At 40.8% G+C, this 18258-nt stretch overlaps 1 protein-coding gene across 1 annotated transcript in view; it reads right to left on the bottom strand.

Moving 5' to 3' along the window:
* Positions 1-18258, bottom strand: part of FLT1 (fms related receptor tyrosine kinase 1) — a 176964-nt gene that overhangs the window by 116393 nt on the left and 42313 nt on the right. Inside the window, exons 4-8 of the mRNA XM_058277019.1 lie at positions 8099-8223; positions 4486-4648; positions 4246-4382; positions 1533-1707; positions 252-369 (exon numbers count right to left, since the gene is read on the bottom strand). Of these exons, the coding sequence (XP_058133002.1) occupies positions 252-369; positions 1533-1707; positions 4246-4382; positions 4486-4648; positions 8099-8223 (718 nt within the window). The remainder of the gene's footprint in view (positions 1-251; positions 370-1532; positions 1708-4245; positions 4383-4485; positions 4649-8098; positions 8224-18258) is intronic.

Genomic DNA, 18258 nt, shown 5'->3' with positions numbered 1-18258 from the left:
TGCCCGACATCCCACTCAAGGGTGCAGAAACAGTCCCAGTGAGCGGCTCACCAAACTGAAAACCCAGGAAAGCCTAACTCCTTGCTCCATCCTGTTAAATGGCTTCAACCCTCCCCAACTATCAGTACAGTTCTTAGCTCTCTAGAGGAATTCTCCTGGTATTTTTTTTTGAGGAAGTCAAGTCATTGAATTCTTGTCTCTTCCTATGTACAAAGCCTATTTCCTAGGAAAAATCATTAATATGGTCCTACCATACGACTTCTGGTGAGGGAAATGCCTTCACTTTCACAGATAGCCGGTAAGACCGCTTGCCAGCCACGGTTTCAAGCACCTGTTGTTTTCGATGTTTCACAGTAATGAATGCTTTACCTTTGAAAGAAGGAGCGAGCAACACATCAGAAAGCGTGTATTTACATTTAAAATAAGGGAGAGCTGAACTATGATGGAACCTATCAATGAGCTCAAATGTTGATCAATAAATAAGCTAAGGTTAAGACCATGCATATTGGTGAAATACTGTCAAATCAAATGATTCCAAGTCTCAAAGACAAAAGCAGTAGTAGGACAACATAAAGTAGTAAATTTCCGTATCACAATAACTGATAAGTGGAAGGCTATGTCTAGCTGGCAAATGTGAGTAAGTTGGCAGAAAGTTTCTCTGGGCATCTTATGACAACTAATTTGATATCAAAAAGCAACTGGATCTGGTTTGTCTGTTTTTTTAATTATTATTTTGTAATTAATATTATGATTATTGAAATAATGAAAAGAATCTAATAATGATTAAAGTGATAAATACACAACTATATGAATATACCAAATACCATTGATTACACACTTTGGATGAACTGTATGCTTTATTAATATTTATCAATAAAATGGATTTGTTTTAAAAACAACAACAACAAATGGAGTGTGGAATGGGTGTAGCTAAGTGGTTGAGCACCTGCTTCACATATATGAGGTGCCAGGTTCAATCCCCACTACCTCCTAAAAAAAAAAGCCAAAAAGAAATAAAAGGAAATCTATGGAATTGCTATCAACAATGGAAAAAAGTAAGGTTTTTAAGGATTCTAAATTTATGTCTTCTAGAAGTTGTATATTGAAACAAGTGGCAATATTTTGATTCCATGAGAGTAAAACCAGAGATGAAATAGCATCGATTCTGAATAATCACTTATTACAGCATCTTTTTACTTCTCTAATTCATAATTGTACCTGGAACATCTTCCCCATATAACAAGGTAAAACAGATCATCTTCTCCTATTTTGTTTACATGATACACTAAAGAATTTCATAAACAAAATTATAAGATGATCTAACTGACTTAGTGGCCACAAAAAATGTGCAAAGAAAAGATTCTCTAATTCAAACATACTATATTTAAAGGGGATTTAATGTGAATTGCTTTGCAGTGGGGGTCATGGTAATGTGACTTGGCCAAAAGAAAATTTCCTTGTTCTATAAAACCCACAGAATGCACAACGATTGGAAACATAGCATGACTTGATGGTTCTGAACTACTGCTTACCATAAATATGAACTGAGGTGGTGCTGGATTTGAGTGATGGTCCACTCCTCACATGGCAAGTGTAAAGTCCTTTGTCTTTGTTCTGCACTTTGTTAATAGTAAGAACACTGTAGAATACATTGACAACGGGATTGCTTTGGTCAATTCGTCGCGTTATAGTAGTCCTCCCGTTTGTCTAGAAAGAAAATGTGTAATTTAAGTGTAAAAGTAGCAACCGGTTAAAGTTAGCGCATTTCTCAGATATTACTGAAATCAATATTCTAACCTCTTTGTTTTTGGCTAAGAAGGATATCAGACCCCATTTAGAGCAAGATGTTTGGAAACTCTGTCTCTGTCTGGAGGTGTTTAAAATATGCACCGTAGTAGCACTTATGTAGCACCTCATCATCTGTACACGGAATCCACATGCCTATCGTGACTGTGTCTCATAACCACCTTGTGAGACCAGCAAAGAAACCGAAGTGACAGAGACACTGGCCAATGGAGGCCTGAACTCATGCCTTTTGAGAATAAGTCTAGCGTCTTTCCTCTACCACACATGCCTCCCTAAACACTAAACCAGCCCCCAGGCATAAATGTCACATGCAAACACAGACATGCAATAATTATCTTTAGTAGCTGGCTTCAAGACAGTGTTTCTCCTAATAAATCACCAAGTGGGTTTCCTTCTGCTTCCCCTCTAGAAATGAAGGAAAAGATAATGAGTCCTGGACACGCCTACCAAGGTGCAATAATCCTAGTTTCATTATTTGATTATCTGGGCAACAACTGCCAATTTCTGCTAAATCAGAGCCAATGGACCTGGGGACAATGAAAGCCATTAACAAGTCAGCCAACACTGGGGGGCGGGGAGGGTGGTCACCCCAAGTCTAACTCAGGGGAGACCAGGAGAAGACCCCGAGGTTCATCTCTTGGAAATGGCCACCGTGACCTGCTCACAGCTTTGACAGCACGAGATCCCAGAGCCCTCTCCAATTATTCCTTTCTTTTTTTCCTTTTTTTAGCATTACATTTAATAACATAGCCTATGTTTTGGAAAAAGGATTTTGGAAATTATCCTGGTATTTCGTTGTTTGGATTTTGGGCTTAGCGCTCCTGTGTGCCATGTTCAGTACGTTTCTATCCATCAGTCCTTTCATTCTCCTGTTGTAACAGGAACATGTTCGCGCCATTCTTTTCATTCTCATTCCTGACGTCAACCTCCACTACCAAAAATTAGACAACCGGTCCCCTGAGACAGCAGACTGAGGGCCTCTCTGGAACTCTGTGTTACTCCCTGCTTCAGGAACAAGGAACACTGAGACTGCTTACACCTTGGAAAAGAACTGACTGTGGCTTTGGAACTGCTCTGTTCAGTGCTACAGCCACTAATTATATGTGGCCGTTTACATTATAATTCAGTAAAATTCACTCCTTCAGCTGCATTCACCACCTCATATGTTATAATTCAGTGAAATACACTCCCTCAGCTGCATTCACCACCTCCCAAGTGCTTGGCAGCCACAGGTGCCCGTGGCCACCGTTATCAGCCAGCATAGATGTAATACATTCCCATCACAGAAAGTTCTTTTGGACAGCACCGTTTTTTAGAATATTTTTGGCATTCATTAGATTTAATAGATTTAACAGAATAATAGGCAAATCAAGAGGTTTATCAAAACTCTCACTTATAGTATAAACACTAACAGGGTAAAATTTTCTTCCCTCTTGGTGTTTACTGAGAATGCTTGATTTCTATCAAAACCAGGAAAATACTGCTACAAGTCATAGCACTTTCATTTAAATGAGAAAATCCCACTTTCAAGAAAACAGTTTATGACTGGTAAGTCCCTAATGTGTCAACATGGGTCACTTGTTACACGTTTTTTTTTGCCAAGTTATTCTGTTTCTGGGGAAAGAGATGCTGGTGAAAAACAGCAACAGCTTGGGGCTGATGCATTAAACTCTTGTATAAAACTTAACCACAAGGTAACTTTGTGATTGGGTAATCTGAATGATATTAACAGATGATGAATCTTGGGACATGCCATATAAATCTTACACTGCCATGCCAAAAATGGGAGCTGGAACTACTGTCAAAATTTTCTCAACAATTTATGACAGATTCCCCGTTTACAAATGTCTAAGTGCCTGTTGTTTGCCAGGATGTTCAATTTGAATAAGGAACCCCAACTTCGTCCTCCTTCTCCTCCTTTTTCTAGAGGATGAACTGCTCTTTGACACTTAGCAAAGGGAAGAGCGAATCACTGGGCTGTAGTATATTTTCCAAACATGCTTCAGTCAGGTGCCTGATCGTTGCCGGTCTCTTAAATGAATGTGCTCACAAAGCCAGCTTCCCCTAAACCTTTTTGTTGTTGTTACAAAAGACAGTCCCTCTGCCTGACATTTAGTGATAAATTTCTCTCTCATCTCTGAATCCTCGAGAATGGTTTCCAAAGATGAAACAATCCCTTTTCCACCAGAATCGTGTAAGAGAAACAGCAGCCTCTCACCTTCAAAACAAAACCCCCAAACATCCAAAGGCCATATCTATGGACATCACACCCCTGAAATGTAAGGCTAAGAAAGCACCAAAACCTAAAGCTTCTTTAATGATTAAAACAGCTATCGGGTCAGAATACTCTGATTTTTCCCATATCAAATACCCAGTGGGATTTCACTTTCTAAAAATAAATACTATCCTCTGGAAGAAACAGAAAAGCGGGTAACTCACTTCATCAGGGTACCCCCATGTCATGTGAACCCTCGTGTTGAGGGGAGTGATGGCGGTGCAGTTGAGACTAAGACTCTGGCCTCTCAGTAGTTTCACAGGGCTTGGCGGGCTCATCTGGACATCTGTGATTATATTGGCTGCAAGCATAAGAGGTAATTTGTCTTTTAAATCCAGGTTTTGTTAAGCAGATAAACCACAGAGCATTTGATCTTATGTGCATGATTCTGGAACATCACTTACTTTGTCGATAGGTTAGATAGTTTGACTGATACAAATGTCCGTTGATGGTTGTTTCACAGGTCAGAAGTCCTATTTCTTTGTAGGATGCTTTTGGTATTATAAAACCCTTCCTACTGTCCCAGATGATTTTCTTTCCGTCAGGGATGAGCATATCAAGTGGAAACTGAAATGGAAGAAACATGCTTTAATAAAATCATATTAGCACTGGGGCAATAATGTTTCCTAACAGTTTATAAAAACACAATTTTCATCTAAAATGAAAAGAGTGCTGGTAAAAACTCAATTTGTTGTCACTGGTTCTTTCGTTTTCTTTGCATGTAGCAAGATGTCAATGTGTTATGATGAGACATCTGTCAGTTTGGGCAACAAGCTGCACCCACTTAGGAAAGCCCTAGCTGTCAGCTCAAGATTTCTAGTGGGAGCCACATGCCTCTGGCCTCTGGGAAGCCTTCCTGACAAACTGGCCTGACACTCAATAGAGAAACCAATTAACATTTGTTCCCACTGGGGCTGCCTGATGATCCTCATGTGTCTCCTTCATCTGGCACTTGGAGCTAGCCATAACTTGTCTTCCCACTGCATCGTTCGCTAAAGAGATGGCTGTCTTCAAAGTCCTACGAATAAAATCATTCCAGGGCCCCCGAGGTTCATCACATTAACTTGGCCCTCGTTGGGGTTATCATCCTGAGAATGATGCTGCTTCACAAAGAAAGCTGAGGGCATCAACTCTGCCTCAGAAGGGGACTCCTGGCAGCCTGAGCCAGGACCATGGACATGAACAAACATTCCCAAATTCTTAGTATTCCAAAACACAGTGAGTCTATGGAGAAGGGGGAAATTCTATTGCTTTGTTCTCTCCCACACCTTCCTTTGCCACCAAGAACTTAATTTTTAAAGATTACAAAATAAGCAGTCTACTTTGGGATTAGACTTTACAGTGGGTCTTTGCTTCATAGAGCAGCCCAGGCAAATTCTCCTGATGGCTGGCTGCCAGGCAGGAGACTACAACCTCTATTATTTATCTTCAGGTGTACAAGAAAAAAAAAAAAGACTTTAGATTTCCTGTCCCCCAACGTAGCATAAAGGAAGCGTCAAACAGCCATAAAGAAGTTTCAACTCTCTTTTACCTCCATAAAAAGTACACCCCACCATCCCTCTGCCTACCTATCCATGTACCATGTATTTCTATTGCTTGTTGAGGAAACTGACCTGGACCTGTGCTTCTATGGCAGACATTTCTATTCTGAAAGTCACCAGTGTTTCTTTGTATGCATTCCCAGAGTATTATATTGGTTTGAAATTAATGACGTCCTGTTTACGAATAACTGAAAGCAATTAAAGGATTCATTTTATGCTTTCTTACGTTCAGATTCTACCTTGGAAACTTAAGAATGTTCTGCACTCCGAGGAGAATCTTCTCTCTAATTTGATGTGAACTATTAAGGAATAAACTAAGACACCTTAAAAAAATCAGGGATTGAAATGTATGATGTTTTAAAAGTCTATGAAAACCAGGTGTGCTGACAAACTTCTTCAGGACAACTTAAAAACATATTAAGTTTCCCCCTCAAGTGTTTCTCCTACTCAATTCTATCCATTCCTGTCATTAGCAGTATTCCATTGGCAAAGTAACTTTATTTGTAGCAGAAAAGAGCCAAAACAACAAAGGACTGTGTAGCTCCTGAGGGATGTGTCACCAGAGGCAGACAAATGGGCAGGGTGATCTCAGCGTGAGCAAGAAAGTTCTGGGCAGGCAGGACATGTCTCCCACCAGTGATGACTTCACCAAAGCAGGGACAGGAAAGGAGGGGGCTGGGATGGCAAATTAGATGAAAAGGGACTGTAAGAAACAGAAGGGAAAGCTCTTGCCTTCACTTCATGTCAGCATAAATACTTAACAGCTTTGAATGCAAATACATACATATATATACACACACACACCAAACCAAAGAACTTGTTAGGATTTTACACTCCTCTCTCTCATAATTATGAGCTATAGATCTTAGATAGAAAAGAAGTGTGAATCAACTTTTTTTCCCCAGAAACTTTCACCTGTGGGAAATGCTCCTCATCACAGAAAAGCTATCTTCATTAGGACAAGAAAGCAAGGGCTTGCATGAAAAAGAGAGGTCCCATCATCCCCACTGGGCTCTTCCATGTTGCCCGTACAGCAGTTACTACCATGGACTAAGAGAAGTCATGTCATACTGTCGATATGACTTGTTAACAATCACATACTGGGTATGAAGTTGTTCAATCAACAATAACAACAGCCAACACTCGAACAGGGCTTACTTTGGACCTGGCTGTGCTCTCCATCTGTATTTAGTTTCATAACAGCCATGGGAGGTAGGGAGCTCCATTCCTCAGATGGGGAAACTGAGGTAACCTGCTAGTTTGCTAGCAGGTAAGAATCCAGGCAACGTGGCATTAGCCTCTGCTCTTAACCGCTCTGTCCTTCCCCTACCCAAACTAAACCACTAGAAAGGGTGGCAAGGCCCCTGCCTGGGAAGAAAGGACAGTGGCTCTCAAATGACCTAGGGTGTCCCTTTGGACCCTGGGACCTCAGAAGTTCTATCCCCAATTGAGGAATCCAGGTGGGCGATGCCTCTGGTGTTTTCAGCTCCAATGTAGGATTATTTTCTATTTCTTGACAATGAGGCGCACAGATGGAAGGGAGCTAAGACCCACCCCTGCTACAGAGGGCTCACATCAAATTGATGATTTAGGAGAGTAAATGCAAGGGGAGAAAAGAGGGAGTCAGTTCCACCCTGTGTCAGGAGTTGGGATTGGTAGGTGAGACTGAAACTCATTTGAACTTTGCAAACTTCACCACCGCCATGTACTTCCTGAGTGAGATGATGGGCAGTGCTAGGTATTGCCTTTGGGCAGCCTTGACTTAAACTTCTAAGCTTTCAAGAATTTACAGCAGCTTTTCATTTTTTTTTTTTGAGTTTTTATCCAATTGTTAGTCCTTGCATACTTCTAATTCTTACTGCTGATTAATTAGCTGGATGGTCACACTTTAGTTTTTGTCTTTATTGGAGTCTACCGTAAATCTTTTTCCTTTCCTACATATACAGTTTACATCATAAATCAGAAGAAATCTCATTTGGGGGTTTCTTTCCCTTTTTTTTTCTTTCCCCAAAGAGGCTAAGTCTTTGGTCACCAAGAAAAGCCCATAGGTGTTAAGCAAGAGCATTTAAATACCTGGAGAATTTTAACAATAATTAGGATAAACCACTCTCCTCCAAGTTATTAATTGGTGTAAGCATTAGAAGTGATTTTTCTCATATTTGCAGACATTTCGATTTGTGGCAATAAATGAAAATTTCCCTGATTGTCGTTCTTTCGTTATTCACATAGATTTATTCTATTTCAATAACTGTACAGGTACAACTTAGACTTCAGAGTCTGTGGAACTAAAGAGTTCATGGCTCTATAGTACAGCACAGTGGTTATACCTTGTAGTATAATAAAAGGTATTACAGCAAAGTCCACTGAGAAATCCCCATGTCTGTAAGAAAATTACTCTGGCAAGATGAAATTATTAAAAATTCATTATGCTCCTTAGCAGTAAAATCATTCTGTGACTGGCATTGCTCAATTTTACCTTTTTTAAGGTAACAGTGATGTTGGGTGAGGTGGTCCGACAGGGAATGACGACCTCCTTTCCTTCCACCATGTGTATAGCATGGGGTGCCTCACTGTGCATCTCCACGAAAGGTCTCCCTGTGTCTGCAGAAGAAAATGGAAAAAGAAAAAAGAAACGTGAACATTTGGACACCGGAGCTGCTGTGGTCACTGGGTCCTGCTGAATTCCTCTGTTTTCCCTTTAATGTAATCCCTGAAGTCATGGTCTTCCTCTGTGTTTCTGTCTGAAAAAAAGAATGATTATCTAGGAAAACCAAATTCCTTCTTCCAGTCGTGGTCTTTGGGACAGACTGCCCTGTGCTAATACACAACAGTGACTGGGGATGTTGTAGACTGCGGCGGGCGAAGGCCAGAGAGGTGCGGTGCGAGGAGGTGCATGTGGCAGGTGCAGTTCCAGGGCCTCTGTAAGAAAGCACGGGTGCAAGAGCACAGCAGAGAAAGCAGACGGCTCTGAGTCCTCAGAAGGGCTTAGAGATCATGCAGGGGTGTGGCGGGTGGGAGGGAGGATGATCATTTGAACGATAAGGCAGGACTTCAAAGTTTTCTAGACAGTTCCTGGCAGACCCCGAATGAATGAGGTCTAAGAGCTCCTGGGGGAGAGGGGACGGTTGAAGCAGAGGCACTGAAGGCTGCCTTTGGCGCACAGGCACCTTGGGGCCGTTTCTTTGGTATGCACCACTTATCTACTAAGAGCTAAGTGTGTGTAGACGCGCGGAGAGGTCTGGAGAAGCCTTTGGATGATCCCCGACATACCACCCTTCAAAAGTGTGGCAGTGCTGTGGTCTACTGAGGCCTTGCAGGGGCTGGTGTGCAGCTCAGGGCCAGCACTGCAGGGTCCCGGAGAGCCCTTCCACCACAGCCAGCTTGCACTCCCCTGGAAGCCCTGCCAGACCCCTTCCAGTCCCATCTTAGGGTTTCTCCTAGCCCCCCAGCTTGCTTCTATCATGACGTGGACAAGAGCAGATGCTGGGTTGTAACTGCCCGCTGTCTTCTCCACTCGTACCTTGGATGATAATGTACCTTGGACGATGAATTCCTAGAGGAGAGGAAACATATCCAGTCCTCTCCATGTAGGTGGAGGGCTGACAATGAGCGAACACGTGGCTAAGAAACCCTGCCACTGAGAAACCAGAGGGCCAGACCGGTGAGGCGCGCCAGCTACAGTCATGCCACTAGACGTGAGCAGAGCCATGCTGGTGGCCGCGGTGTCCTGCCCCTTGGTGCAGGGCTCCTTCCTCCCGCTCAGGGCTGGCTCTCGGGGCAGAAGCTGCAGGTGGCACCTGATGTTCAGACGGAGGTCTGATTTTCACAGGTTCATGGGGAAAGATAATTGCCACATGGAACTGGAGAGTGTAGAGAAACTCTGAGAAGGGGGTGACAGTCAAGGGAGTCAACACATCTTGGAGGGGCAGAGAACACCCTTCACACTCTGGGTTTGAACCCTGGCCCTGCCCCTTCCTAGCTGTGGGGCTGGGTCTCACCTGTAATAGCCACCTCACAGGACTATTACATGTGTCACATGCACGCACAGGGCTATTATGTGTGTCACAAGCACGCACACCTGTCACCTGTCACACCTTTAGAAGACGGCCCCCCAGCTAGGTGACACATGTTCTATGTGTCAACTAGTAATTTTCTTTTTATTATTATTGTGAGATATTTGAACTTATGGAGAGAGAGGGGTAGGATATATGAAAATCATATCATACTCATGACGTTAATTCTACTCATGGTGTTAATATATGTAATTATAAATTCCTATAGTGGCACAGCAAAAAGACTGGAAACACAGGCATGCAACGTTCATGATGGAAGTCTCTGGGTGGAGTGTCATGGGTCATTGCTATTTTCTATTTACACTCTTCTGCATCTGTCAGAGTTTTTGGAATGATCATGTAATAATTTTATAAAAAGTATTTTCAGTGATTGAGATCAAAACTCAAATAAGGCACCATCCACTTTTACTTGAGGAAAACTATAAATCTTGTAATTGACTTACTTTCGTTTTGTCCACTACAGAGAACAGACAAGAAGTGTCACAGTTAACGCAGTGGTGTTTGTTAGGAACGCTCAGGGGATATGGTAGCAAATGCGGAGCGGCAAATTTATTCACGGAGAGATGAAGCATTCACTTATCAGCATTAAGTTTCTCCTCAAAACAGAGCTGCTGAGCGAGGCACTCAGGCAGGGACTACAGGGATTTAATTATTCCTTTCCTTCCTCCTCTGAGTCTATATTTTTGTCTTCTTTGTGAGTCCCAAGGCAAACATGAACACCAGGAAATGGGTGAATTCATTTAACTAAACTGTAAATCCCTTATAATTAACCTATTGTCTCCTTAAAGCAACCATTTTCAATGAAGGACATTGGTATAAAAAGATCCTACAGGAAACAGTAAATATCAGTGTAGTCATTTTTAGGCTGGTGAATGCCAATCCCAAATGAAAATGGAAGAAGTCAATTAGTATTTCATATTTCCCTTTGGATCCCCCAGACACTTGAATTTTCCTATAGCTCTTGGCTTTTAAAAGCTAATACCCATTCCAGTGCCTGGCCTACTGCAATTCTGTTCAAAGATGGAAGAACTTCAATGATTTGTATCTACGCCAACACAATTCATCAATTGAGTCATGGGTAATTTTGACATTAGAAGTCACTGTTTGCAAATGAGGTTATGGCTGTAGATACACACACGTACACACAAACAATACATCTCTGGGTTTATTAATAGTATATTTCCTCTGCAAGTTGATACAAGGAAAGGCTAAGAATGAACTTGCCTGCCATATTACTCTACAAATACTTTTTGTTTTGTAGGATATAGATACAGACGAGGTCATGATTCCATTAATAATACCCATAAAACCACTTAGGACTCCCACAGGACACATTTGTCTTTGTCATAAAATTAAAAATGACTTTCAAACCCAGCCTGCACTGCAGAGTGGTTTCCTGAGACCCAACTGGTTGGTTGTTGAAAGAGTGAGGAAGAGAGGAAGAGCTGTTCCAGAGGCTGCCGGTGTCCCGGCGTCTCAGACACACTGTCACCAGGGGTCCGTGCCAACACACAACGAGGCAGAGGTCACACCAGCCTCGTCCCTCTGAACTCCTTGCGCTCAAAGCAGTAACAGGAAACTGGCAGAGAACGGGAGGTTTTCCCACCCAATGGAAGTTCCTGAGCTGTCACTCATTCTTCAGAACGACAAGCAGACTCTGACACAGAGAAAGATCAAACAGGGACCCTTGCTCAGAATGGAATTGCTTCTATTCTTTTAAAAGTGTCTTTTCCTTTTAAAATCTGTAATCGACATCGGCACATTACGATGCACAGACCAAGAAGGTCCCAGCCTGTCCCCGTCATTTTGCTCCATTTTCCTGTGAACACCACCTGGGAGATCCCCTGCTGGGTTTGGAGCAAGGGAATGACCCTATGAACTTAGAGAGCTTCTCTATCTTGAAAAGAATAAACATCTTTTTCCTGGCACGTGTATATTCTTACATTTTTATAAACTTTATCCTGATTTCCTTTTCCTATGATTTTCTTTTCCTTACCTCTAAGTCCTGGTCATGAAGGTCCCTAGTAGATATTTTAAAGGTGGGTATGATTGTAATTTCTTGAGGATGAGGGGCACAGCAATAAAATCTAATTAACCAATTCTGCAGTTTTCACATCAGGCACGTCTTCATGTTGTAAACCAAGCCTAGCACTCAAGGAGAGTTTGTTTGTTGGTGAAATATTTCATTGGAAATAGGAGAACCAAAAGAAAAAGAGGCAAGTTCTTCAATGACTTAGGCTGCCCATCAAAGTCTTTGATAATTCAAAACAGAGTTTTGGAGCAACCATAAGGGAGTTGGAGTTGCTATACTAGTATCAGACAAAACAGACTTTAGAACAAAAAAACTTTCCTAGAGATGGAGAGGAACACTTTATATTGATAAAATGGTCAATCCATTAGGAGGATATAATGATCATAAACATTTATGTACCTATCAAAAGAACACCAAAATTCAGGAAGCAAAAATTGACAAAATGAAATAGATGATTCAACAATAATAGATGGAGATGCCAATACTCTACTTTCAATAATGGATAGAACAACCAGACAGAATATCAGAAAGGAAAGAGACCCGAGTAATACTATGAACCAAGTAGACCTAACAGACATCTAGAGAATGCTCTACCAATCACAGCAGGATATACATTCTTCTCAAGTGCACACGGAACATTCTCTAGGACAGACCACATGTTAGACCATAGAACAAATGGTAATACATTTAAAAGGATAGATATAATAAAAAGCATGTTCTCTGACCACAAGGGAATGAAATTAGAAATCAATAACAGAAAGAAATTTGGAAAACTCACAAACATGTGGTGTTTAAAAAACACACTCTTAAATAACCAATGAATCAAGAAATCAAAAAGGGAAATCAGAATATATTTTGAGTTGAAAGAACTATGAAGAGAAACAACCTACCAAAATTTATGGGATACAGCTAAAACATTGCTTAGAGGAAATTTTATAGCTATAAATGCTTCTAGTAAAAGAAAAGAAATAAATCAGTAACACAAACTTCCACATTATAACAACTGGAAAAAAGAACAGAAAACTAAGCCTAAAGTAAGCAGAAGGAAGGAAATAATAAAGATTAGAATGGAAATTAATGAACTAGAGAACAGAAAAACAACAGAGAAAAATCAATGAAACCAAAAGCTGGCTCTTTGAAAAGATCAACACGATTGACAAATTTTAGATTGATTGACCAAGGAAATGAGAGAAAAACTCAAATGACTACAATCAGAAATGAAAGAGTAGACATTGCTACCAACATTACAAATCTCAAAAGGAAAATAAAGGAATCTTTGTATGCCAATAAATTAGATAATGGATAAAATGGGCAAATTCCTAGGAAAGCACAGATTACCAAAACTGACTCAACAAGAATGAGTCAATCTGAAGAGACCTATAACAAGTAAAGAGATAGAATTAGTCATGAAAGAGGCCCAAATGGCTCACTAGTGAATTTTACTAAACATTTAAAGAAGAACTAATGCCAATTCTTCACAAACTCTTCCAAAAAATAGAAAAACATTTACCAAATAACTCTTTAAAACCAGTATTACCCTGTTCACAAAGCCAAAAACATCATAAGAAAACGACAGACCAGTATCTCTTATGAATGTAGACTCAAAAATCCTCAACAAAATAATAAACATATATAAAAAATTGTCCACCATGACCAAGTGATTTTATCCCAGATGTGCAAGATTGATATAGCATCCAAAATCAATGTAATATACCACATCAAAAGAATGAAAACAAAAACCCACGATCATCTCAATAGATGCAGATAAAGTATCTGACAAAATCCAACAGCCTTTCATGACATAAACACTCAACAAACAAAGAAGGGAACTTCCTCCTCTAATAAAGGACTTCTTAAAAAAACCCATAGCTAACATCACTCATAATGTTGAAAGACTGGATGCTTCCCCCTAAGACAGGGATCTCTGCTCTCGCCACATCTATTCGATATTGTGCTAGAGGCTCTAGAAGGAAAATGAGGCAAGAAAAAAAGAAACAAAAGGCATCCAGATTGGGAAGGAAGAAGTAAAACCATCTCTCCTCACAGATGACATGTTCTTGTCCATAGAAAACCCTAACAAATCCACTAAAAAAAGAAATAGAACTAATAACCGAGTTCAGCAAGGTTGCAGGATACAAGATCAATATGCAAAAAGCAATCATATGTCTATACTACTGCAATGAGCAAGCTGAAGATGAAATTAAGAAAAAATTCCAGGGAAGCGGACTTGGCCCAGTGGTTAGGGCATCCATCTACCACATGGGAGGTTCGCAGTTCAAACCCCAGGCCTCCTTGACCCGTGTGCACCTGGCCCATGTGCAATGCTGATGTGCACAAGGAGTGCTGTGCCACACAGGGGTGTCCCCCGCTAGGGGAGCCCCACACGCAAGGAGTACGCCCCATAAGGAGAGCCACCCAGCGCAAAAGAAAGTGCAGCCTGCCCAAGAATGGCACCACACAGATGGAGAGCTGACACAACAAGATGACACAACAAAAAGAAACACAGATTCCCGTGCACTGCAAACAGACAACTGGGGGGGGAGGGAGATAAATAAATAAATAAATCTTTAAAAAAAAAGAAAACAATTCCATTTACAATAGCATCAAAAAGAATGAAGTATTTAGGAGTAAATTTATCAAAAGAAGTATAAAACTTCTACTCTGAATTACAAAACACTGTTGAAATAAATTAAAGATCTAAATAAATGGGAAAAAATTCCATATTCACAGATCAGAAGACTTGATATTGGTTAGATGTCAATAGCTCCAAAATTAATCTACAGATTCAATGCAATCCTTACCAGAATAACAGCTAGCTTCTTTATAGGAACTCCTAAACTGATTCTAAAATTCATATGGAATTGCAAGGGACCCAGAATAGTGAAAACAATCTTGAAAAAGAACAAAGTTGGAAGATTCACACTTCCTGATTTCAAAACTTACTACTAGAACTACAAAGCAACAGTAATCAAATCAGTGTGGTCTTGGCAAAAGGACAGAGACACAGTCATCAATGGAATAGAATTGAGAGTCTAGAAGTAAACCCATGTGTCTATGGTCAACTGATTTTTGACAAAGTGTCAAGACCATTCAGTGGGGAGAAAGAACAGTCTTTTCAATAAATGGTCCTAGGAAACTGCACATGCAAAAAAAAAAGAAACTGTATCCTTACTTCACGCCATATAGAAAAATGAACTTGAAATGGATCAAAGACCTAAATGTTAAGAGCTAAAATTTTAAAGCCCTTAGAAGAAATCATAGAGGTAAATCTTCATGATTTTGTATCTGGCAATGGATTCTCAGATATCACACTAAAAGTACAAACAATAAAAGAAAAAGAATCGATACATTGGACTTTATCAAAATTTAAAATCTTTGTGCTTCAAAGGACACTCTCAAAGTAAAAAGACAACCACAGAATGGGAGAAAATATTTCCAAATTACATATATGATAAGGGACTTGTATCTAGAATATGTAAAGAGCTCTTTAATAAAACCCAGTAATAAAAAGACAACCCAATTTAAAAAACAGAACTGAAAGGACATTTCTCCAAAGACATAGAACTGGCCGAGCCCTCAAAGAGATGCTCGACATCATTTAGTCCTCAGGGAGTGCAAACTGAACCACAATGAGATACCAGGATGGCTGTAATCAGAAACAGGTAATAAGTGTTGGTGAGGATATGGGGAAACTGGAACCTTCATATGTCCCTGATAGTAATGTAAAATAGTGAAATCTCTCAAACATTTAAACACAGAGTTACCATGGCATCCAGTAATTCCACTCCTAGTTATGTACCCAAGAAGAATGAAAACATTAAGTCTACCCCCAAAATTGTACATGAATGCTTAAGGAGCATTATTCATAACAGCTAAAAAAATATACACCACCCAAATTACATCAACTGATGAATGGATAATCAAAATGTGGTAAATACACACAATGGAATATTTTTCAGTCATAAAAAGGAATGAAATACTATCCACGCTATAACATGGATGGACCTTGAAAGCATGCTGAGGGAAAGAAGCCAGGCACGAAAGACTACAAAGACTATAATTCCATTTATGTGGAACATCCAGAATAGGCAAATCCAGAGGCAGAAACTAGCTTGGTGATTGCTTAGGGTAGGAGAGGGATGGAGGGGACGGGGTGCAAATGACTGAAGGATATGGGGTTTCTTTCCTGGGTGATGAACGTTCTAAAACTGACTGCAGCGATGGTTGCACATGTCTATCGATATACAAAAAAAACACTGAATTGTGCGTTTTAAATAGGTGAGACATATGGGATCTGAATTATATCTCAATAAAGACATGATTTTTTTAAAAAAGGAAACAACTTTTGGGCTTTACCTAAGAACCGCTGACCCACTGTCTCTGAGCTGGACTGTCTTGAAGACATTCCAATACAAACTCCTCACCTTATGGGTTCCTTGCAGCCTTTCCCTCTTGTCCCCTCTCTGAATCTACCCAAAAAAAAAAAATGCATTTCCTCATGTCACAGTAATCATACGCCCTTCCATTGCCCCTTGGCAGCCCGGGTTAGTGGGGAGCCTAAGGACACCTCTCCACCTCCTTCTAGAAGTTACTTGCCTGGTATATCTGAGCATTACACATCTCACCAGGTGTGCACCTCACTGCCTATGCTTACCCAAATATCATAAAAATCCCAGCTCTAATTTATCACCAAGCCTATAACTACAGCAACTCTCACCACCATTGGTTGATTGGTAACTACATTTAACTGTGATGACAAATCTCACGGAAATGGACTGATGGTTATCAGGTGCCGGATTTGGCCACTGAGACACTTAAAGCTTACACAAATATTTCTCTGTTAGGTAAATAGAGAAAAGCCATTGTGTTTCAAGCTTCACAGATACCTTTCTAAAAGTAAAAGTTATTACTATTTGTGTATTTTGTTTGTACCAAACAAAAATGTCTCTTTCTAGAAACACTCTCCCTACCAACCTTTCTTCAGAGGAGATGCAGGTCTGCCTTGTCCTTTGGAGGCCTATTGCCCCTCTCATCACAGTGACCGAATAGCAAGAGAACTGAAGAGAAGAGGGAGAAAAGACAGCAGGGACCCGGGGTCAGTCTCTCCTCCTCCACACCTCCTATGAATTTGTTTCTCAAAATATAGGCACCTATGGGAAACGGACTTTGGCCCAGTGGTTAGGGCGTCCGTCTACCATATGGGAGGTCCACGGTTCAAACCCTGGGCCTCCTTGACCCGTGTGGAGCTGGCCATGCGCAGCGCTGATGCGCGCAAGGAGTGCCGTGCCACGCAAGGGTGTCCCCCGCGTGCGGGAGCCCCACGCGCAAGGAGTGCGCCCGTGAGGAAAGCCGCCCAGCGTGAAAAGAAAGAGCAGCCTGCCCAGGAATGGCGCCGCCCACACTTCCCATGCCGCTGACGACAACAGAAGCGGACAAAGAAACAAGACGCAGCAAATAGACACCAAGAACAGACAACCAGGGGAGGGGGGGGAATTAAATAAATAAATAAATAAATCTAAAAAAAAAAAAATGTAGGCACCTAGCGTTTGGGGATTGGGAGAAGCAATGCTCTCAGTCCACTGACTAGCCCAGAGCTGCACCTAGCAGCCAGTCAGCAGCACTCAGAGAGCTGATGAGGCGAGAAAAAAGTGGGAGTGGACTGACTCCATCCTCAGTAGTGCTCTTGGCAGGCAGAGGCTGGCACCAATAATTATAGGTCTAAAGGGGAGAAATGAAGGAGAACAAGCCAGATACAAAAGGACCAGTATTGTATCGTCTAATAATGAATCAAATATGAGGAATAAACACATGCAGTTAAAACCTAGAGTATAGGCTACTAGGAGACAGGATGAGTTCTGAGATGCTTAATGTACATAGAAGTTTTCATTTGCTTGACTGTAAACGTGTGGAAATGGATAGAGTTGATGGTAACACATTATAGTGAGTGAACTAACACAGCTGGTTTATAAATGGGATTGTGGTTGAAAGGGGTTGTCTAGGGATAGAAATGTCAATTGAAAAAAAACTAGAGAATAACCTAGGGACTGAATAATTGTGAACGCAGAGGTGGACAAAAATTGTGGTTAATAGTACAAATACAAGAATGTTCTTCTATGAACTAAAATACTTATCACTACTACAAGGTGGTAAGAATATGGAGATCCATGGGGGAAATACAATTAATGTAACTTAAGGTCTGTAGATAAACAAGCACTACTGTTATATTTTTGCATCACTGTCAAAGGTACTGTGTTAATAATGGGGGGGGGGATGGAAAAAATATACCAAAATGTATGCTATAGACCATAGTTAGTGCTAATAGTCTGAGGAAGTGCTCATAATTGGTAACGAATGTTCTACAACAATGTAATGTGCTGGTGGAGGGGTGTGTATGGGAATTCTGCACATTGTGCATGACTGTTTTGTAAATTTACAACTTTTCTCATAAAATGTATACAAATATAAAAGAAATGAAGGAGAAAGGAAGAAGCCAGGAGGTTAACAGACTACTATAACTCATTCTTCTACTGT

This window comes from Dasypus novemcinctus, chromosome 15 (assembly GCF_030445035.2).
Source record: "Dasypus novemcinctus isolate mDasNov1 chromosome 15, mDasNov1.1.hap2, whole genome shotgun sequence".
NCBI lineage: Eukaryota > Metazoa > Chordata > Mammalia > Cingulata > Dasypodidae > Dasypus > Dasypus novemcinctus.
This window is presented reverse-complemented; position numbering and strand designations above follow the sequence as displayed.